The 25,022-nt window shown below is 35.6% G+C and overlaps 1 protein-coding gene across 5 annotated transcripts in view; it reads right to left on the bottom strand.

The window, feature by feature from the left end:
• Positions 1-25,022, bottom strand: part of Cont (Contactin) — a 106,797-nt gene that overhangs the window by 69,733 nt on the left and 12,042 nt on the right. For all 5 annotated transcript variants that reach the window (XM_076506236.1, XM_076506235.1, XM_076506238.1 and 2 more), the window contains exons 2-6: positions 16,591-16,645; positions 3,307-3,505; positions 3,033-3,164; positions 2,682-2,803; positions 2,409-2,575 (exon numbers count right to left, since the gene is read on the bottom strand). In XM_076506236.1, coding sequence (XP_076362351.1) covers positions 2,409-2,575; positions 2,682-2,803; positions 3,033-3,164; positions 3,307-3,505; positions 16,591-16,642 — 672 coding nt within the window. In that variant the 5' untranslated portion in view covers positions 16,643-16,645. The remainder of the gene's footprint in view (positions 1-2,408; positions 2,576-2,681; positions 2,804-3,032; positions 3,165-3,306; positions 3,506-16,590; positions 16,646-25,022) is intronic.

Below are 25,022 nucleotides of genomic sequence, written 5' to 3'. Positions count from 1 at the left end.
TGGAAATCATTTGGCAAACATGTTGCTTACACTGAATTATGTAGTGCACAGGTTGCTCACAGGTGTACCTCTTGCATTATTATTATTATTCTACTTCATGTAATTGAACTTTAACCCAACAAGTTTCTACTTCTTTACATTTTAGTTACTTTAATACTAACAAATAAAGTAAAACAAGAAATACAGTACTTTTCTGGGTTTTATTTCTATTTTTGTCAACTGTTAATGAAACTTAAACCTTCATTTTTATACTAGTGACACTATTACAATAGACTTTTTTATTATTTAATTAACTAGTACACCTAAGAACACAGAATAACACACAAAAACCAGTCAATGTTCAATAACTTTCACAATTTTTCTGGTTTTCTAACTATGCAATAATGACTTTAAAAGTCAGCCAAGCTTAGCGATATGTTTCCCCATGGTAATAAAGTTTTAACTGGAAGTGAAATAGACACTTTTCTGTACAAAAAATAATGTGATATTTTATTTGATAAATTAAGATTTTGGCTTTCTGCAAGTTATAAATAATATAATATCAAATGTCTGTGAAAACTACTTGCAATTTGTGAAAGAGATTGTGACAGATATATCCATATAGTTCATTACCTTATCTAACTATATCATATACAGGGTGTTCAGAAAGTTACTATGCACTTATATATTTATTAACAGACATGTTTCAATATAGAATACAGGAGGCCTGGATCCTTCTTATTTTATTTCTAAACACCGCTATCAGTTGCTGGCTTGAAATAGACTGAATAAAATATGATTACAAAACTGTACAGTGACTTTCCGAACACCCAGTATACATATTTATTTATAAAGTAATGATACATATTTTGGTAAATATGTCAAAGAAACTTTTTTAAAATAGGGTCCTTTACTTTAATAAGTATGCGTATATCTTCATAGAAAATCACAGTATGAACTTGTCCATCTGGTACAGTCTGAGAAAGGGTTTCAACCTGTTAAATAATACCTTGAAAAACAGTTGTTTTAGCTACAAAGATAAACTCAGCACACCTTTTCTGAACTGTTTCAAAGGATTTTGTCTTGTTTGGCACTTTTCCCTTTATTATGCTCTGAATATACTGGCAGATCATAAACCATAACTGTAAAGCTCTCTTGCTTACATTAACATTTTCTACCAATCAATGTTTGCAAAATGTGAGCATGAATTTGTTGCAGGCTGTTATTTGAATAAACTTTCTCTTCTCTCATGAATATCTTTGAACAGCCAATATAAACTGGAGACAATCTGATCAATGTTTCACCCACTTGCTTGCAACTATCACAAAATGTAATCCACAAGTGAGAAGTGCACATTCAGCAAAAAACTATTTATGTTTTTCCTCACTTACACCTGTATAGTGTCAAAAGACTTTCCACTCCACACTGGCTTCATCCATAAAAAACTGCAAAATGTTCTTCAATCCAAAGGTACACACTATATCACTTGCTAAAACATAGTAAAAAAATTAAGAACCAACATACCACATTCTCACTTCATCATTGTCTGTGATGCAAAAATTGGAATCTTACTGTATAAACTGCAGATGCTTATTCAAATTTGTTATAAAGCAACATATAGCTTTCCTGGTTTCTGATTTGGTGTGTAGTATGAGAAAAAATACATGGCACAAAGATGAAAGTACACAAGAAAGCATATTTTCTCTCACAGCATGAAAACTTTCTGACAATATCACTATCTGAGAATACCAGCTCAAAAATTTTGCTAATCTTTTCACAAAATTTAAAAAAACAGTGAAATTAAATAACTTTGAAAACACAGCAAACTTCTGTGATCAAGACATCATTATTTGCCAAGATGAAAGACAAAATCTTGTTTTCCATTTCTGACTGTCAGTGCCAAACTAGATTTAGTTTTTAAACATAATACAAAAAATATTCCAATATTTTTTACCCATATGCATCTGCATTTAGTAATTCACTGTGTATTTTACCCCTTTAATTATGAATTGTCAATGCCACTTTTCTTATCTCAGAAATATCAAAACTCTTGCTATACTGTTTACACTTAGCTCAAGTTAATTTTGACTAAAATATTGCTTAGATTTATAATACATACATTTGTAAAACTTTTTAATGGCTACCTTGTCTCCATTGCCTTCTCCCAAATAAGAAAAGATTACTAATATAGTCATATATTAATCTACATCTCTTAACAACGATACATTTATCATTCAGAAATTACATATTATTTAAGCAAATCTTTCATTTGTAGCTTCCGAGAGTTACAAACCAACCAGAAAAGCTTAAAAATATCCATTTTTTTATTTGCATTACTTTTAAATAATTTCAACAAGTTTTTTTCTTAAATTCAACTGATAAAGAAATAGCAATTTCCATTATAAAATAAGTATACATTGTACACTTACCTTATACCATGTGTAAGTTGGTGGAGGGTATCCTCCAGCAACACAACGAAGGGAAATGTAATTCACTTGATTTCTTCCACTGAGATCAAAAACACCATCTTCTGGTTCTTGAAGAAAAGATGGTCCTTTTGGAAGTTTTCTTTTGTCATTCACAATAATACCATAATCTAAAAGCAAGTCAAAAACAAAAGGTTATAATTTGGTCTTTGTATATTTATTGCTATTTTCCTACTTAGTTGAGTCAAAAGTAATGTTAAACATAAAATTTCTTACCAATGTTTCTGTCCATAATGACTATTTCATTAACATCTTCTTGATGAACTTCACAAATATAGGCTAATTCTTCTGTAGATGACACCTTGGCAAGACCCCAACTGTTTGTTTTTTTAGAGTAACTAGGCAAAAGATGTTTTGAAATTATCATTTACAAGAATTAATATTAGAATAAAATTTAAAATTATGTTTGATAAAATAAATTTTAAAATAAAAGTTTTTTTCAAGACTAACATTACATATTTTGACTCAAAAAAAAATTTAAATCCAAACACAATACACTTCCTATTTGCAAGTTTTTCACCATTTGAATACACTAATAAAACTTTCATAATACAGAAGAAAACTTACTTGTATGCTAGATATTTCCCTACTTCTTTTTCCTGGTCTGGTAGCCATAAGGCATCAACATTAGTAAACTGAGTTTGATCTCCATCCCATACCCATACATTATTTCCTTCATCTTGACCACTTGTAAACCATCTGCACAAAAACAAGTAAACACATTAAATCTATAAAACTAATCTTAGAGGCTAAATATTATACCAAGTTTCATATCATATCTAAACATTTTATATACATATATAATTAAAAAAAAAAAAGGAATGTCATAAAATCATCATACCTTCGATGTTGAGGATCATTTAGACTGAGATAGTTAACAATGTAACTATGCTCTTCAATAGTATTCACTGAAACTAAATGGGCATTATAGGCAAAACATTTTTCTTTAGCACCTTTTAAGTCTTTCAGTGGGGCACGAGTGAACTTATAGCATGATTCAAGAACAGGTTCCCATCCTCTGGGGCATTCTATGCTACTAGCTGAAAATATACATTTAAAAAAAGAAAATAGTTATACAAACGTATAAAAAGAAATACTCCCATACTGACTAACACTAAAATTTTCAGTATTCCTAATCGAGAAACATGTCACCTTTGTGAAGAAGTCCTAATATTGTAGTTAATGACAGATTACTAATTTCAGTATTTTAAACTCGAAAAAATAAATGTACATAAAAAATCATGTTGTCTTTTTAAAAAGTTCTATATTTTAATTTGTCATGAAATTTAACTAAGGTCTGTAAAAATAAGATATATTGTTAGCACGCAGTGAATGTTAATTTCTGAGTATTTTCATGCACACTTAATAGTGATTGATTATAACAACTCTAGAAACAAGACCTAAAGTATGTATGTAAATGAAACAAAGAAAGAAAGAATAGTGGGAGATAGAGGCATCATGATACAGGCACTGGGTAATACAGTACAGTATCACAGTATAATGCATGTATCAAACATAACTTTTCTCATTTCATTTTCTGTCCTTTGGTTCTACACTTACTATGTCTTCTTTATTTTAACTGACACAGCATAAATAAAAAATGAAAGCTATCAAATGAACTAAAACCTCAACAAATATAAAAGTTTTAATATTTATTAATTCAGTGAACTTAAAATTATTATACAGAATCAAAATAAAGAAAATAAACAAAATTACATATCTGCTCATGAGATAGCATATTTCAAATAAACGATTAAAACAATTGTAGTGGTCAGTATTTCTGAATGAAATAATTTTAAAAATAAAAGGAACAATCACTTGTTTCTGTTCAGAAACAAAAATGACAACTGAAATAAATGTAAAATCATCATGGTCAAATATTATAGTGTTAAAACTTATCAGTATGAAATATATATAAAAATGGAAATAGACCAACAAAAATAAAATGTGAAGTGAGTGATTATCTGAAATCTTTTAACTTAAAAAAAAATGTGTATTTTACAAAAATTGAGATCAATTTCAAATGACTAGAATGCATTACTACTTCAGCATTGTTTCCAGCAGAAAAAAAAAAGGGGGAAGAAATGTATCAGGCTGTAAACAATTAAAAAAAACCTGTTCGAAACCAGATAGACAAATACTTGTGCTTAACTGTGCTTAAATTTAGCTAAAAACAACCAATACTCAAAAACAAATTTAAGTTTCACAAATAATTTGAGAAATAAGACAAGTCTTTTAAACATTTATTTTCAGGAAAATTAGCAATGTGATAGATTTTAACATAGTTCTTTGGGCTCTAACAATTTGATCAACAGATGAAAAAAACCTTTCTGAAAGTACTGAAGTTGCAGGTACACAATACAAATGCTTGGCTGCTTTAGAAAAAAGAGGAAATTTGTGTGTACTAAGACTGACACCAAGCAAAATGACAGATTCATATCAATTGATAGTTAACTCTTAAACCTCTAAAGCTCATAAACATGTAAATCAGGTATTCTTTTTTCAACAAAAACTGACTCTTCCTTGAACATGTGACATAAAAGCTTCTTTTTGATTTACTTGGGAGCTGGTTTTCATCCTCTTCTTTCATAATAGCTTTGACACAATTAAGCAGAACTTCAAAGGAAATAGCAGGGAGTTCATCTGTAGAAGATAATGCTGTTTTCACTTTTACCTTGTCAGACAGGGAATAACTAAGACATGCAGTTTTCTTAAGCAAGGCATTACGTACAACTTGTTGAACTCAAGTAAAAAAGGAATGGTTTAGAATCTAGGATTACAGCAATTGTAACATGTAGTAGCTCTATCTCCAGCATAACGATTTTTTTATATCTTCAATCGCATTGGGGTTGATCTCATTTTCAGATAGTCAATGTGTCATATAAAACTGTTGTAGCCATTTTAAACAGCTTCATAAGCTTTCTGCTTGGCTTACATCAGGACACTATAAAAAGTTGCTTGTTGTTTTATGAAATGCTTTAGCATGTTAAAATATTAATTCCATCACAAAACTGCATCTTGTTGCAATTTATGCATTGAAAGATCTAACAAAGCTTGCTTTTCTTCAAATTTACTTGCAACTGATGTACTTCTTTGGAAGAAAAAGGAAAATTTTCTCACTTCTCCCTAAATTTTGAAACAGTTGAAACTTTCATAGCTCTCTGGAACATTAATTTCAATGTTTTAGCAAAGCAAAGAACATAAGGACAGACGTTAAAGTTGTTAGCTGCAAAAACCATATTTACTCTATTGCCAGAAACCAAAGATATGACTTTGTAGCTATATATATTCCATTCTTCAGTGGCAGTGTTCAATACTTCTATAATGCTTTCTGCTGTAAGATTTTCTTGAGGACTTTTAAATTAAATGACAATTTGTCATATATTATTCCGTGGCTTTAGTAGTCCACAAACTGTAGTTAAAGCAACTTTGTCATCCACTACTATGTTTTCCAATGATTTTGTTTTAACCTCAAAGTACATTTTTGGAATCACTTTACATGCAAATTGATTCATGCCAGGCATTTTGTACTTGTGGTTGGTTTCATTCATTACAGATTTAACAATCCCATATCAAAAATGTTTGAAAGTGGGTTTCTAATTTGTGAAATCAAAAGCCAACACAAATTGTGAAAAGCATAATCAGGGTCTAGGGTATAACCCTAAAATTCAGATGCTACATGATTAAATCTGGAAACAATTCTGCATTAAATATAATTTAAACAATTACACCTACACTATAACTATATCAGTATACATTTTTTACATCATAAAAATAAAAAATATGGGTTTTGGCCAAACCCTCCTCCTTGCATATATGTATATTTGAAGTATTTACTTAAGTCTTTAACTAATCTGCCAACAACATTGTTATTCACATAAACCTCATTGAACTCATTTATAGTGTGTAGAAATTGTAATTTGTTTTGGGTGTTATCTCTAATACAAAGAGAGCTAGAAAATCAGAATGATAAGCACTATAATACCTAGTCTTGCACAGTGTACATTTATGTTCGTATTATCTGAGATCACTTTTAGGCATGTTCTGTACGCTACATAAATCCAAAGTATTTCCACATATTTTTATATTTTGCCAGTAAAAAGACAACTTCAATTTGTTTTGGTTAAGCCATTTCTTCTTCATGCACCTCTGTTACAGGGCCATAATCATATGAAATATTCACTTTCTACAGTTACAGAACTTGTGGGAATTTTATGATTAAATGAATTATTTAATCAACTTCTAATAAATTTACTGTATTCAACCTTGATGAAATGCAGTTTGGCCCTATATATTTTTTTTAAAAAAGGTAATACATGCACTAATAAGACTCTCAGTCCTAATTTTAAACAAGGATCTCTTCTATATTCCCACTTTCAATTCAAAAGACAATAGACTAATATGTATCTCAACATTTCTAGTAGGAGATATGTTAAGTGTGTTAGACATATTAATGTTTTAGAGTAAATATAAATGCATGTTAACAGATATAAAGTTAAATATACGTTAAATATGCATATAAATACCTGTGGACTGTTATTAATAAACCAATTATTAAGCTTGTTTAGGACTGGTCAAGGGGATGACAAATAAACAGTTGAGATATTGGAAGGATTACTTTATAGTCAATAACAGTTGACAGAACAGTGTAATTGTATGATTATGTTGGGACATGTTACTGGTGTGTTATTTACAGGTAGCTGTGTGTCAAGGTGATTAACAAAAAATATGAAGAATTTAATTGAACAGGGAACAAGGTTGGGAACGGACAGCTCCAAGCTGACAAACCTCATTACAGAATAGCAAGGGCTAAAGAGAGAGGAGACAGTAAAGTTAAATGAAAGCAAGATAAAGATTGAAGTCAAATCCAAAACTTACAGGATAACAACAGAGAAATCTAAGCATGATGCACAAAATAACCATGGCTCAGATATGAAATGGTTTAGAATTGGAGGTTAGCCATCTTGGAGACCCACCAAGGTTATGGTAACAGACACTACATGACAAAGTCATTCAAACTACAAATATGTTTTTGGATGGTAAAGATGGCCCAGACAGTTATGAACAGCAATGTACGTGCTTTATCATAACAAATAACTGGGAAAAAATAAGATGGGCTTCATTTCTGATCACATTTTAGACAAAGGAAGTCCTTGTTGGTTTTCCAAACCACAAATAGAGAAAAAAAAATTAAATGACTTCTCTATGACCAGTTATATCACTGATGCAACAAATCTTGAATCACTACTAAGGCACATCACTTATGGTTTCTGTTAAATACAGTATTTATTCAGGTAAAATGCACATAAAATGCAACATTAAATAGTACGTTAAGGTTAATAACAATTACATATGCTTTCTTCTTTCTACACTACACCATTAAAGTCAACATACTGATCCCAACTGGTTAACAAGATTCTTTTCATTTTTATGACACACGACTAATTTTTAAAAATTCTTTTAATTTGTAATCAATTTGTTTTTCACATTTGCCAACCTTTCTTTGGCATCTACAGTTCTATAAAAAATATCTGCTTTCATAAGTTGTGTTTAATGCTGCCTCTCTCTTGCAGGTAAATGAGTGGGCTTCCTTAACCATCTCCTCAATTAGTCTTTCTGTGAAACTTTGTTATTCTTTAACTCACCTACTTCAAAACTTAATGATTTCTTTTTTTCAACAAAACTTTCTTTCTCTTTTCTTAAATTTTCATCCAAGTGTGACAGATGCTTGAGCAAGACAAAAGTAAGTGAATTTAATAATTTTATCTTTTAAGTTATACCAAAATGTACATAATCACATACAACTATATAACTGTTTTTTGTGATTTTCAACCTTTATCCACCTGTTGATTGAAAATGTGGTGCATGACTAGTTGGTTATTTGTCATTTTATGGCACAAAGCAACTAGACCATTTGCACCAAACAACTGCTAAAAAAATTTAAAAAGTACAATTAATAAAATTCATAAAAGGTAATGTTGGAATAAAACAAAACTCAATTTTTGAATTAAAAATTTAAATAGCGTTAAGCTAAAACATTTGAAAGGTGGACTGTGTCACCATTGCCAATTACACTGTCCAGCATCAGGGGTAAACCTGGGAACAAAAGATATCAAAAATGGTGCCATCACTCACATTCGTAATGACAGCATGACAGCAAAATGCAAGATATTGTGACTTGAGTGTCACACAGTCCTCATATTGGAGCATCAGTCCCAGAAAAAAGTAAACGAACAGTTAAAAACTGTGACCAATGCATAGTCTAGTTTGAACAGCTTCTCACTGATCCTTACAGAAACAAGATGACCAAAGTTCAATATAGGGTTTTATCTAGAAAAGCTAGTTTTCATGTTGCTCATTCCAAGTTAACTGCTAACTAGCACAGAGCCTTGTCCTGAATACAAGATCATAGTCCATGTATGAAACAGACACAATATTGATAGTGCCAGAGCAAATGGACCTATCTGTGGTCTCGACGAGTTCGTGCCAACTACTGCCAAAGTGGCCTAGTATCCAGAAGAACTGGATAAGTAGATGTTAAATAGAAATGGGCCAGTTGGTTTTGAATATACACAAGAAGAGGGTGAAAACCAACATGAAATTATTCCAGAGCCAGCAGAGAGCTAAACGAGTTGGTATAAATAGTACAATTCAAGTACTGCTTAGCTTCTGTGTGACCCGGGGCAAGAGAAATGGTATAGAGTTCAACAGAGTACACTGAAACTGTAGAGGGGATTCTGTGTGCAACCACTGAACCACAACAAACCATGGCAAAGCTTACAGAGTCGCCTCATTTGAAACTATCCGTATATATGGGAATGAAAGGATAGTTAGAAAAAAGTTCAGCAAATAAAAGACAGTACTTCCAATCAGGAGAGTCTGCTTTTCTCAGATGACTCAAAGTAAGGTCATGCTTGGGGATGGTAATAAGAGATGATTTGATGGGCTCACCAGTAGATACATTAATGTCATCCAAGGACAGAACCAATTCATCCAACTGCACCTGGATACGAAGGCCAAAAGAAACATTGGCAGATTGTCTGTTCTGAAAAAGCTTGGCCCACTGAGGAAGTAAAACAGTACCCAAGTGGGATGCTGTAGTATGGATAGAAACTTTGAAGCACACAGTAAAGACAATTACAAACAGCAGAGGTTCATGAGACTGTGTACAAACTCTGGACTGGTGTTGTGCAGAAAGCCTCTGATGATGAATGGAGACTAGCACCTTCAAGGCTGAGGTCCTGGCAGAGCCACAGACCATAGACCCATAGTTAAGTTTCAATCAAATGAGAGCACAATACAACTTTAGTATAAAAAAATCAATCCACTCCCAAAGAAGTGGAAGAGATGACACAGAGGATGTTCAGTGCCCTTGTACACTTGATTTATAGCTGCTTGGTGTGTAGTATAAAGATCAGCTTACAGTCAAAGATAAGCCATAAGAAATTTTTCTCAGAGACCACAAGAAGTACGACTTCACTGATACGGAGTTCAGGATCAGCATAAACATCCCATTGGCAGCAAGGCAGAAGTGTATGTAAACGGTTTTGGAGAGAGAAAAGTTAAAACTGTTGCTGTGGTTCACTTTAGTAAATGATTGAGGACAGTCTGTAGCTGCCACTCAATAAACCTCACGTTCAATGACTGACATGAGATCTGGAAGTCGTTGACAAAGAGCCCATTTGCAACAGTAAGAGAGAGAGTTGTCTAGTGATGGCATTAACCTTTATGCTGAAAAGTATGACACTCAAGACACAGTCCTAAGGGACTCCAAGTTCCTGTAGGAAAGAACAGGAAAGTGTTGAGCCCACATGAACTTGAAATCATCTGCCAATAAAATTTTTTTTATAAAAATGGGCAAATGGTCATGCAACCCACATAAGTGGAGATCTCACAAAATGCTTTACCTCCACATCGTATCATAAGCCTTCTCACTGTCACAGAATACTGACACAAGATATTGTTGCTTAAGAAAAGCTTCTCTTATTGACATTTCAAGTCAAATCAGGTGGTGCATGGTGGAATGCTGTTGTCAGAACCCATGGTGGGTGGGCAAGAGGAGCTTGTTTGATTTGAGGAACCAAACAAGAGGAGCATTAACCATCCTCTCTTAGGTCTTACATAGACAGCTCATCAAAGTAACTGGATGGTGGTTTGAAGGAATCTTGGGATTCAAATCAGGAAAAATATTCTCCTGTCACATCTGGTTAAAAACAATCAGAAAAATAGCAAGAGAAGCAGGAGAGAGATGGAGCAGTATCTCATAGTGTATATCATCAGTTCCAACTGATGTACTGCCAGACCAATGAAGAGCCAGCTGGAGTTCTGGCACTATAATGGGGTGATCATAGCCACAGAAACAATCAGCCTGAAAGAAAAGAGGTAATCATTTTTCCCAAGTCTTGATGGGTCAGAAGGTGGAAGGTGAAGCAGAAATGCTAGATACCTGGAAAAAGCTTTTGCTGAGTACTGGCAATGCTCTGGGCATCAGCAACTTTCTAGCCATCAGAGAGCAAGATCAAAAGGGAGATATACTGCCCACTGACCTTCCAAATCCTGTCCCATATGACTTTGGAACTGGTGGTAGAAGAAATGCTGGTTTTGAATTTAATCCAAGATTCCTTCTGGCTTTATTGTCTTACCTGCCAAGCATGTGCACTATCCCACTGAAAAGCAATGTGGTTTGAAAGTATAGGATACCTCTGGAAGGTATCCAAAGCCCATTTTTGATCCTTCCATGCCATGTGACACACACGATTTCACCATGAATGAGGATACTGTGGAAAAGGTGTCAAGATTTAAGGAATATATTGAGCAGCTGCCTAGATAATAGTCAGTCACTGCTGCCATGCAGACATCTATTGATAGCTTACAGATGACAGCAGGATCAAGTTCTGTAAGAGCAGCAAGAGGTGGCTCAGTCCAGCTTCCACCGAGGTATGTGGGTCAGGTGGCATCATCCACGTCCAGTCTCTCTAAAATGATAGAAAAATGATCACTGCCCTGTGGGTTATTGTCAACACTCCATGAAAAGTGAAAGAATAGTGAAGGGGAACATACCAAGAGATCAGTAGCAGTAAAAGACTGAATAGGTGTATGAAAATAAGTATAAGAACCAGCATTGAAGAGAGAAAGGTTGTAATTTAGTGTACAAGCTCAATGAAGTGACCCTTCCCATCTGTATCAGCACCTCCTCAGAGGAGATTATGTTCATTAAAATGCCCCAGGATTGAAAAGGGAAACAAACTCTTAAACAATAGCATCAATGTATGATTGATTATAGGTCTCTCCAGGAGACAGGTAGAGAGAACAAATGGTGATGGTACCAAGGAAACACAGATGGCAACAACCTCCAAGGGTGTGTTCAGTGGCAAAGACAGGGTTGACACATGCTGATCAACCAATAGTGCCACCCCTCCATGTACTCGTCCATCACACAGCCTGTCATTTCTGTACAGAGAAAACTGCCGAATGGTGACTGTATCAGCAGGTTTTAGAAATGTTTCTTGTAAGGAAAGACATACAGGATGGTAGGAAACAATCAGTGTTTTGATATCATCCAGATTAGAACGTAAACCTCGACAGTTCCATTGTATCAAATTTTTTCTTAAGTATAGGTGAATTGGGTAGAGAGCTATTCTATTTTTGACCACATTCTTCTTCTTTATTCAGAGGTCTATCAACCTCCATGGATCCTGACCTGAGTTGACTGGGCAGGTCTCTGTCATTGGAAAAAGATTCCAGAGATTGATGGCATGAAGGAATGATCATACTGCATCTTGGGACCAGAGAAGAAGATGAACCCAAGGAAACACCCAAACCCAGAACAAAAAGGAAGTGGATCCAGGGATCTGCTGAAAGGAATGGCAGGGGCAAAGATGAGTGTTGACTTTGATTCATCAACTTTTTTAACCATGGAGGGCAAGAGACTTTTCACATGGTTTGAGAACTGTTGTTTCAGAGGCACAGAGCCATCTGTCTGCACTCCCACTGTAGCAGTGGAATGAAGTGCAGCAGCATAAATCAGAAATGTAATGATAGACAGTAACTTTCAAGTCTTGGGGTAAGAAATGTTATGAACCATTTCCAAATGCTGCTCCTCTTTTTCTTCCACACATCTGTGGCATGACAGAAACTAATAAGGGTGAGAGACACTACAATTAATACAATGAAGGTCTATTTCACACTCATGGGCATCATGGTCCTTGCCTCCACAATGAGCATGCGACATGATGTCCGGAGTGACCAAACTGCTGAAACTAGAAACATCTGACAGGTTTCAGAATATATGGTCATACCTTGCAATTTAGATAACCTACCTTGATGGTGGCAGCTGGACATAGTGATTTAAACGTTAAAATTAGGACACTGGTAACCATCATATTTCCATCTTTGTGAGTGGAGATATGCCTCACTGCAGAAACTCCTTGGCTGGAGAAATCAGCAAGGATTTCTGACTCAAGGATGCTATTCAAATCCCTCTCAATAATAACTCCTTGTGATAAATTCAAAGTAGCATGGAAAGTAACCTCAATGGGTATATCCCCAATGGCCTTCGAATGCAAGAGGAGTTCACCGAATTTAGAAGTGCATATTTCCACCAATATATCACCAGAATGAAGCTTTTTGATTGACTTAGGGCCAGCAAGCCCCTCTAGTCCCTTCTGAATAAAACAGGGAGACACTTGCTCTAAAAAGAATGTAGTATCAGAAAAAAAAGAAGAGGTTGAAGATTGTTGCTCAGAACCTTCAAGACATGGTCGTTACCTATGATCTGTTTAGTCACTATTTTTCTTTTTATTCTGGATTTCCATAATATAGAAAGAATATTTTGGTTCCCACTGACCCCACCCACCATGTAGCTCTAGGTGGAGAAGCACTACAAAGTCAAACAAGGACACTGCAGCAATACCAGGATTTCATGAGCACTATACTCAAACACCAGCATCAAACACAATGCCCACAACACCCACTGAGAATGTCCAATAGTGGTACTTGGACATTCTCAGTACCTAGCCTAAGTGGACCAGCTGATTGACCATGGAGGGTAGCACACCAAGGTTGCCCATCAAGAGGAATTCAAGGCCAAAATGGTGCATTAAGATTGGACCCCTCAACCACCAGGATCTTTTCCTCCCCTTCACAAATTGCCATGCACATCAAAGACATGGGTGTACATCTAAATACCAGAGGAGGTAAACTGAAAGAACAGGATCTTCTTTGGGAGGTCCTCTCACCATGTACAGGAATCCACACTGAGGAGTAATATGCATGAAGTATTGTCACATTTCCACTTTTCAACTTATGAAATGTAGCCACTAATATCAGCAATAGTATAGTATTGGAATGCTGTGTTACTAATGCTCTACAAGTAACTGTTTCAACGTATAATCCAAAATATTGTTTTCCAAAAACATTGACCTTTGTTGTACAATTACAACAGGAACTAATGTTTTTGGAAGACATTATATGCTGGATTGTACATTGAAACATTGACACCTGTTATAGAATTAGTTCTGAAACTTTGGAGTTCATTAATTTCAATTTTTTAATTAATTATCCAGGACTTTTACAGGAACTAATAGCATTTTATCATGATCTTTCAGGCTTGGAAATTTTACTAAACAAATTCCATGGTTTTGCATATTTTCCTTAACCTATACAAGGTTTGCTCTGATAAAGATTCTAGGTTATGGCACTGCAGCAGTGGACTATGAACAGTTAAAAGAAGCCATGTTAAAAAGATCATGACAATACAACTATTGTTTCCAGTCAAGTTATAGACTTTAAATAAAAATGTAGTTGCTGCAAACCAGATAGAAACCTGAGTAGTGCATTTGTGAGACCTAAACTTATACATATAGAGCTAACATGAACTGATAAAACCTATGAAGGATTTTGAAACATATCTGTTAAGAAATAATTAATCAGTTTGCATATAAATAATGTTGCTATACACTTAAAAAAAAAAAAGGGGGGGCACCAAAAAACTCTGAAGAAATGGCCAAGTTAGCCAATCAGGTCCTTATCATTCATGGAAGGCAATTAACTACAAATGAAGTTTCATAACAAGGAGGTATCAAAAATAGATCCATCAAATATTTTGAGGCAGATACAAATCAGGCCAAAAATGAATAATTAGAAAATCTACAATGCTATTTATTTAAAGGGCATAGTAATACAGCATTAAACTGTAAGTTCAAAATGAAATTCTTACTAAGTAATAACAGGAAACATTACAGGTATAGTGGGCTTAAATGCAAGACAAGTGTCCTTCTACTCCTAGCAGTGCAAAGAGGTTAATTCAGAAGGTTACAGTTTCACTTTCTATCACACTGTGAAGGCATCAGGTATGTTAGCATTTTCATGTTATAATATGTAGCCATTCTAACACGAAGAAAAGCATAATTTATATTTCCTAATTTCTTATGATGGTTACCAACTTAGTCAAGTTGGTTAAGTATATAAAATTACAAAATATAAAGCCTTACTCAAAACAAATATTTGAGATGTACTTAAGTTTCAGAAATTACACAAATAATATTTGAGATTTTTGGAACAAAAAATAGTTTTCTTAATCATAACATGGCATCACTTTGCACTCAGACTAGTAATGAAAGACTATTTTCACAAACAAAGCTTTAGTAAAAATAATTCATTAACAATTCTGATTTTTTGTTTAAAAAAAATTGTAATTTTGTAAACTTGTGTACTAAAAGCATACCAAATTTTGTGATGATATACATGTTATATAAAAAAATTTATAATGCAAATACTTGATGTGTGCAAATGTGTAAAAGAACTTGCATATATTATAATGAGCCTACAGCAAAAGGGTTAACAGATGAATATCATCACAGAAACAAATTCATCACTTCTACAGTGAAGCCTGTACAAAAAAAATGGTTCTAACCATACCTGAATTGATCACATGGTGCTAAATAAGATAATATTTGATGAAGAGCTAATGGTTATCTTTGAAAACTAGTTTCAAGAAGTTTGACAAAGACCAACTCTTTACAAGGTCAGAACATAATAAGAGCAACTTCAAAATTCCAGTTGCTGGAAAGAATGTCCCAGAAACTACTTTGGTGATACCAGATGGGATGCACAAGCTCCTGAAGATGCTATTTGGTAAATAATGAATGTTAGTGTTACTCTCAAGAAAGCAATGTGAAATTATTAGGATGGTCAAAATAACTACTTTGTAGTATTGTGATGCACACTAGCATTTTATAAGAACAGTACTCATAGGCGTTTTACAAAATGCAAAAATGGAACATTACAGCCACGTCTAAAATGTGTGATTAGAAGTGACAATATGGACCTTGTGAGCCATCAAATAAGCAAAGTTGGCTTGCATAAGGAAAATACAGCCAAAATAACAGAAGCATCATGACCCACAACTAAGGAGGCTGTGTCATTTATTGGATTAACTTAATATTATGTTGGTCATGACACAGTAATTTATATCTGAAAACGCACTGTCACAAGTTCAAACTTTCATAGAAATGTAATATGCCTGTGAAGGTTGTTGAAACTGTGCTTTCAGTATAATTTTGATTCGTTGTCATAAAGTTGTCATCTGAGTATCTATATACAATTCTGATGTGATATATTACAATGACTAAAAAAACAAACATTAAATGATATAAATAAAGCAGTTTTATAAAAGAAAGAAGCACATTAGTGGTATTAATGTTTGAGAGTGAACATAAATGTATGTCAAATTAAAGTTGAGCTAAACAGATATACATCTGTGGACTGGTATTAATAACCAATAATCAAACTGATGTTTGATATTATGCTATTTATAAAATACTCATCAGTGACAATAAGTATATCATGGAATAATCATCCATGTTAGTCAGATATCAACATAAATTTTTACAAACATTTTATCAGAACTATGATGAAAATAACACAAATACAAAAACAAAATCTGAAAAAGCCCATAGTTCTCAATAGCCTTAACTTAAAAATGAGCACATTTTATAAATATATTTCACACACAGGTACATACATGCAGTATACATACTAAGCTGACAGCACATGCAATGGATTCAAGGCTTAGAAAGAACAAAAAAGAAAAGAATCAAACACATTAACATGTGCATTTCCTTACCTACAGAGAGTGATGATGTAACAATACAAAACCAAAACATTTCTCTTCCCATATTCTGAAAATATAGATATTTAAGAGATTAGTAAATACCTTTTAAGTGCCTTTCACAATGTAGTAAGAATGATTTGATGACACAGAAAATACTGTTTGACTTAAAAACAGTTATCAATTCTAAAGGGAAAAGTTGTATGATCATATCAAAGAAGTGTGGTTTTGATATAATAAATAGAATGATAGATGATTAAACATACATAATACACATACAGAAAGAAAAAGTTTAAAACTTTAAATCAGATTGAAAATCTAAATTTGTTCTCACTAGAGATAATTACAAATTTAGTGCTAAATTCCATAACACAACATATAAAGAAACAATTAGTGCTATAGCTCATTTGTCTGAGTTACATTGTAACCTTTAGCCAACAAAACTTAGTTGAAAATGATTAAATATTTTTCTAGATTACTCAAATATCATACACAAGCTTATACTGAAATCTGAAAATCATCTTTTGCCTATGCATAATCACAAACCCTTTTAGTGATTAAAAAGTAATGTTTATATGCTTTCTCAGATACTCAATATTCAACTAATTCCAATATCCCATATGAACATTTACTGATTCACAGACTGTTGTTGCTTATTATCATAACAACAAAATACAGAATGTGCATAACATATGTAAAGTAAAATTTTAAGCTTAACACACTATGCAGTAAGCTGTATGCAAACACAATCATACATATTCTGGTAGCATAAAACTTGAGTTAAACAGATTAGACAAAAGGTTTCTTATTCTAGTAAATGTACCCCTACACAACTTTTTTGCTTCATTATTAATACAAATATATTTTAATGTGTTTTCAAGGTAGTGTTTAGAAATCTTTACATTGGAAAAGATTTATGAGCAACTTTTCTTTTTTTGCTGGATGGTTCCCTTAGTTAACCAGCAATTCAAAATTTTATGCCAATTAAAATAATATTTTAAGCACTGCCAGTTGTTATTAGCTTGATTTTAAAAAAAGAGTGTAACAAGATGAGACACTAAAGATTAATTAAAATGGCAGAAACACTTTTCCAGGTGGTGAACAAAATGTTTTTGAATATCTCGTCCATTTATTACAATATTTCAAAAACAATGAGAAAACTCACAGAAACAGATCTTTCCCGATAAAGTAATTTTTGAAATCCAGTGATAAATGAGGGGCAACAATTCATCCTTTTTCTGTTTATAGCAGCAAGTAGCCATACTATAAACATGATTACATTAACTTATCTCCACCATGATGCTAACTAGTTTTTGGTAATATCATATGAAAACTATGATAAAACGTCAGTCTTTTTTTGGAAAACAAATTGTTAGCACAAATTTTAAAACTGATATAATACATTTGAATATACATTCTTGTTGACCTTAAATTGATTTTGAAGCATCAAGTTTTGTATCAGAGTTTTAATACCACACTATCCAAAACAACAAGCATTTCTGGTTGAGGCAGACTATTAGTTGAATTTGCTAATTCAATATCCACTGGTCTCGTACATAAATTATAATTATATAAGCAATTATTCTCATGAGATGACAAAAAAAAAAAAAAATGTAGCATTAATAATCAGGTTTCAATACCAAAGTGGATAGAGCACAGATAACCTCATGTAGTTTTGTGTTTAACAAACAATTATTTAGATAATTGGAATAATAAAAAATAGTAATAATAGAGGCCTGTACATCTAAACTTCACAAAATCTTTTACTCAAACTTTTATTTCATTTACTTCAAAATGTCTAAAGAATCCTTTGGTAGGCATAAATCTCTCACCAAATCATTAAGTTCACATCGTGTGAAAAGTTTTAGCTCACAACACATTAAATTGAAATCATTCCCTTCTTCATTTATAACATCACATGAAATTGTATCCAGTCTCTGGTGGAGAAGGTAACAGGTACATCTGGACCATGAGTAACAAATCTTACAGCAGATTGAAGGTTCAGATGAATTTTCTTTTTGAGTATTGTAGCCTTGGTTGTTACAGAACTAACAGCAGTAATCTCTGTGACTTCTAGGCTCACACCAGACCATTCAAATTCCAAAATTCAAAGATATTCCTATGTTTAGTCCAGTCTTAGCTCTTTGACACAAACGGTGCAAAACTTTGTGCGTATCTTATGGTTTGTCTTGATCACCAAGTTTTTTCCTTGTGCTCATAATAAGCTTTTTTGACAATCTCTGATATTTCATCTCTGTTTCTTTACAACAAATTTACCACAAATATAACAAAATACGTTTGTGTCATTTACACAATCTGTTATTGCCACCGCAATGAAATAAACAATATTAGAAAGAAAAAAAATTGCCAAAGTGCATACACAAACAAATACTATCTAGAAATATGTCATGTGGCCTGTTAATTATTTATATACTAGATTGTGCCATAAAACACTAAATCAATCAATCAAAGCAGCTATGCTATCTGTGCCAAACGTCCGGTAAAAAGGTAAAAATAAATTAAATGCAGTAAAATACATAAAAGGAAATAAAGGTAAAACAAAACATCATTGAAAAACAGAAAAAGCATAAAACCAATGTTGACACCTAGGAAGACTAACAGGTAAGTACAAGAACCACTGTCATTCACCTGAAGTTGGCCTTTCCAGACCTGGTTCTGGGTTATGTGTCATAACAGCCATTATCAAAAGATAAAGTAATATAAGTTTTACAAGACATGTAGCAAAATCATAAGAATAATCAGCCAAATGTCTGGTAAAAAGGTAAATGTGAAGTAAATGTAATAAAATTCATAAAAGGAAATGAAGGTAAAAACAAACCAGCAATTAAAAACAGAAAATTGCATAAAACCGATGTTGACATCCAATCTAGAAAGTTGTAAAGAACTTCTGTAGTAGAATGGTAATGATCATAACCCGCCAGAAAGACTAACAGCAAGTAGCAGAACCACCGTCAGTCACCTGAAGATGGTCTTTCCAGTCCTGGTTCTGGGTTATGTGTCATTATGGCCAATACCAAAGGGTAAAGTAATAAAAGTTTAAAAGACATGCAGCAAAATTGGAATAACAACATACCAGGACGACTAACGGGTAGTTCAAACGGATAGTTCAAACAGCAGCGTTAGTCACCTAAAGTTTGCCTTTCCAGTCCTGGTGTCGAGTTATTTAATGTTCTGGCCATTTTCCAATGTCAAATTGAACTAGAGAGAATAAAACTGTGAAAAGGGTACCACAATGAAAAAGATGTAATGAATAAATATCCAACACTTAAATGAGATTAAAAAGATAAATGGCCATTAAAAAACTAAAAACTTTATCAAGGTAGACAGTGTCACCATCACCAATAACACTGTCCAATGTTACGGACAAACTCTGGGACAAAACGTGTTAAAAATATTGCCGTCGTTGAGAATTGTAACGATGGCAAGAAAGTAAAATGTGGCTGAGAGTGATTTCAGTGTTACACAAACTACACACTGGTGCATCAGTTCCAGATAAAAGAAAACAAGGAGTTAAAAAATTGACCAATGCGTAGTCTAGTTAGAACAACTTCCCCCTTCCGAACCTTATGGAAGCTAGATGGCCAAAGCCCAATATAGGGTTTTATTTTAAAAAGCTTGTTGTCGCATTGCTCACTCCAAGTGGACTGCCAGCTGGCACGGAGCCAAGCCTTGAATACAAGACCATAGTCCATGTACGGAATAGGCACAGTGGTGATAGTGCCGGAGCAGATAGATTTAGCTGCCGTGTCTGCAAGCTCGTTCCTGCAAATACCAACATGGCCTAGTATCCAGAAAAACTGGATAGAAGTAGCAGTTAATGAGAAATGGGCCAGTCGGTTTTGAACATCAGCAAGAACAGAGTGTGAGCCAACGTATAGCAATTCCAGGGCCAGTATAGAACTAAGCGAGTCAGTATAAATAGTACAGTTAGAGTACTGCTCAGCTTCAATATGATCGAGGGCAAGAGATATGGCATATAGTTCAGCAGTGAACACAGAAGATGTAGAGGGGATTCTGTGCGCAACCACCGAACAACAGCAAACCATAGCAAAGCCCACTGAATTACCTGATTTGGAACCATCTGTATAAATGGGAACGGAATGATTGTTCGAAAGATGTTCATTAAATAAAAGACGGTATTTCCAATCTCGAGTATCTGCCCTTTTCAGATGACTGAAAGAAAGGCCACATTTGTGGGCTGTAATAAGGCAGGGTGCCATGGGTTGACCTGTGGAATCTACAATGTTATCCAAGAACAGACCCAAGTTATCCAATTGCGCCTGGATGCAAAGCCCAAATGAAGCAATGGCAAATTGTCTGTTCTAAAAAAGTACGGCCCACTGAGGAAGGAAAACACATCCCCAGGTGGGATGCTTTGGTAAAAACGAAGACTTGAAGAATATAGTAAAGATAGTTGCAAACAGCGAAGGTGCAGAGAAGGTTCATGAGATTAAACGTATAAGCTTTGAACTGGAGAGGTGCGGAAAGCCCCAGTGCAGAGTCAAAGTCTTTGGTGATGAATGGGGTCTAGCAACTTTAAGGCCACAGGTCTGGCAGAGCCACAGACCATTGATCCAAAGTCGAGTTTTGATCGAACAAGAGCACGATATATCTTTAACATAGAACATCGATCAGCTTCCCAACTGGTAGTAGAGAGGACACGGAGGATGTTCAGTGCTCTTGTGCATTTGGCCCGTAGCTGCTTTAAGTGTGGTCTAAAGGTCAGCTTACGGTCAAAGACAAGCCCCAAGAACTTGGTCTCAGGGACCACCAGCAGCGAAACTTCACTGACATGAAGTTCAAGATCAGGGTGAATACCCCGTTGGCGGCAAAAGTGCATGCAACCAGTTTTCTCGAGAGAGAGAAATTAAAGCCGTTTGCCATAGTCCACTTCAGTACACGATTGAGGGCAGTTTGTAGTTGCCGCTCAATATATCTCATGTTCGACGACTGACATGAGATGTGAAAGTCGTCGACATACAGCCCATTCGCAATAGTGAGAGGGAGTTGTTCAGTGATGGCATTTATCTTTATACTGATAAGTGTGACACTCAAAACACAGCCCTGAGGGACTCCAAGTTCCTGTACAAAAGAACGGGAAAGTGTCGAGCCCACGCGAACTTGGTATCTCCTGTCCATTAAAAAATGTTTAATAAACATGGATAAATGGTCACATAACCCATATGTATGGAGGTCTCACAAAACGCCATACGTCCATGTTGTGTCATAAGCCATCTCAATACCAAAGGATATTGATACAAGATGTTGGCGTTTGAGAAAGGCTTCTCTGATGTTTCAAGTCGAATTAGGTGGTCCATGGTGGAGTGCAGTCGTCGGAACCCACACTGGGTGGGCGAGAGGAGGTTGTTTGTTTCGAGGAACCAAACAAGACGAGCATTAACCATCCTTTCTAAGATCTTACAGAAACAGCTCGACAAAGCAATTGGACAGTAGTTTGAAAGAATCTTGGGATCTTTCCCTGGCTTAGAGAAAGGTAAAATAATAACCTGGCACCAGGCATCAGTAAAAACATTCTCCTGCCAGATTCGGTTAAAAACAATTAGAAGAACATCAAGAGAAGCAGAAGAGATATGGTGCAGCATGTCATAGTGTACATCATCAGGTCCAACAGTTGTTCTGCCAGACCGATGAAGGGCCATTTTCAGTTCCACCAGTGAAAAGGGACAATTATAGTCAAAGAGACAGTCAGTTCAAAAGGAAAGAGGTGAATGCTCTGCCCGAGTCTTGATGACCAAGAAGGTGGAAAAACAAGCAGAAGTGCTAGATACCCGGCAAAAGCTTTCACCTAGAGTATCAGCGATGCTCCGGACATCAACCACAGCAAGCAGAATTCCACCACAAACCAGGATATCGTGGAAAATGTGTCGAGGTTTTAGGAATGCACTGAGCAGCTGCTTGTATAATACAGCCAGTTACTGCTGCTATACAGTCGTCTATTGATGGCTGATTCACGATGGCAGGATCAAGTTCTGCAAGAGCAGTGAAAGTGGACCAGTCTGCCTGATCCAGCTTCCACCGGGGCACGCGGGTTAGGTGACATCGACAACAGCCAGTTTCTCTCAAAAGTATAGGAAAATGATCACTGCCTAGTGGATAATTGTCAACCCTCCATGAAAAATGAAAAAATAATGAAGGAGAGCAAACTCAGAGATCAATAGCAGTAAAGGACTGACTAAATGCATGAAAATAAGTGGAAGAACCAGTATTGAAAAGAGAAAGATTGTGATCAGAGAGCATACGCTCTACAGAGTGACCCCTCCCATCAATAGCAGCACTTCCCCAGAGGGGATGATGTATATTAAATTCCCCCAGGAGTAGAAAGGGAGACGGCAACCGTTCAACGAGAGCATCAAGGTCTGATTGATCATATGTCTCTCCAGGGGACAGGTAGAGAGAACAAACAGTGATGGTATGACCCAAAGAAACACGGATGGCTATGGCCTCCAAGGGTGTGTTGAGTGACAAAGACAGGGTGGGCACATGCTGATCAACCAATAGTGCCACCCCTCCATGTACTCGTCCATCACACAGCCTGTCATTTCTGTACAGAGAAAACTGCCAAATGGTGACTGTATCAGCCGGTTTTAGAAATGTTTCTTGTAAGGAAAGACATACAGGATGGTAGGAAGCAATCAGTTTTGATATCATCCAGATTAGAACGTAAACCTCGACAGTTCCATTGTATCAAGGTGGTCATTTTTAATGACGGGTAGACGAAGTGGCTGGAGAACCCTTCTGTTTACAACCACAACTCTTTTCCTTACTGTCCTTAGTCGGAGGTGGTCTATCAACCTCCATGGATCCTGCCGTGGGTCTATTGGGCAGGTCTTTGTTATTGGAAGGGGATTCCAGTGACTGAGGATGCAAACGAATGATTGTTTTGCTTCTTGGGGTGGGAGAAAAAGATGTATCAGAAGAAATGCCTGTATTTAAAACTGAAGGATGTGGATCTTGAGGTTTGTTCGAATGTATGGGAGGAACAGAGATGGGTGTGGAAATCGATTCAAACTTTTTAACCATGGAAGTCAAAAGGCTTTTCATTTGTTTTGAAAACGATTCTCTTGGAGGCACAGAGAGATCTGTCTGCACTCCCACTGTAGTTGTGGAATGAAGTGCAGCAGCATATGTCCGAGATGGAGTGGTGGGCAGCAATTTCCAAGCCTCAGGATAATTAATGTTATGAGTTGTTTTCAAATACCACACCTCTTTTTCCTCCAACCATTTTGGGCAAGAACGAAAGTAGGAAGGGTGAGAACCAATGCAGTTGACGCAATGTGGGTCCATGTGACATTCATAGGCATCGTGGTCCTAGCCACCACAACGAGCAGGGAACCAGGACAATGTCTTTGAGTGGCCAAACCTCTGACATTGAAAACATCGAAGAGGGTTTAGAATATATGGCCGTACCCTGCAAATTAGAGAGCCTGCCTTGATGGTGGCAGGTGCACGTAATGATGTAAATGTCAAAACGAGGGTATTCGTTGGCAGTGTAACTCCATCTTTGCGAGTGGAGATGCGCCTCACTGCAGAAACTCCTTGAGTGTAGAGACCTGCGAGAATCTCTGACTCAGGGACATTCTTCAAATCCCTCTCAACAATAACTCCCCATGATGAATTCAAGGTAGCATGAGGGGTAACCTCAATAGGTATATCCCCAATAGCCGTTGAATTCAAGAGAAGTTCACTGTGGTGGGTTGTGGATGTTTCAACCAATATGTCTCCAGATCGAAGCTTCTTTAGTGACTTTGGAAAGCCAGCAAGACCCTCTAGTCCCTTCTGAATAAAAAAGGGGGACAATTGCCCTGAAGGTTTTTCTGAAAGAGAATGTAATATAAGAAAATGAAGTATGTGTGTTACAGATGTTGAAGATTGCTGCTCAGGGTCTTCAAGACATGGTTGCTTACCTATTGACTGTTTTTTCACTATCTTATTTAAATTTTTTGAAGGAGGATCCATTGGAAAAAAGAAAAATTTCGGTACCCACCGACCTCACCCACCATGGAGCCCTACAAGGGGACGCACTACAATATCACGCAAGGACAATGCAGCAACGCCAGGGTTTCATGAGCACTATACCCAAATACCAGCATCAGGCACAATGTCCACAACACCCGTTGAGAACTTCCAACACTGGTACTTGGTTGACTCTAGCCCAAGTGGACCAGCCGATTGACCCAAGGGGGGCCACCCAAAGGCCGCCCGTCTACAGGAATTCAAGGCCAAAGTGGTGTGTTAGGGTTGGACCACTCAACCACCAGGATCCTCTCCTCCCCTTCACGGGTCACCACACACAGCAAATACATGGGTGGATGTTTAGATCCCAGAGAAGGTAACCAGACAGAACAGAACCTTCCCTGGGATGTCCCCTCACCACGTACAGGAATCCATTATATACTAGAAATGTG

The sequence above is a fragment of the Tachypleus tridentatus genome, chromosome 6 (assembly GCF_004210375.1).
Source record: "Tachypleus tridentatus isolate NWPU-2018 chromosome 6, ASM421037v1, whole genome shotgun sequence".
NCBI lineage: Eukaryota > Metazoa > Arthropoda > Merostomata > Xiphosura > Limulidae > Tachypleus > Tachypleus tridentatus.
Note: the sequence above shows the minus strand (reverse complement) of the source record. Positions and strands in the feature narration are given on the sequence as shown.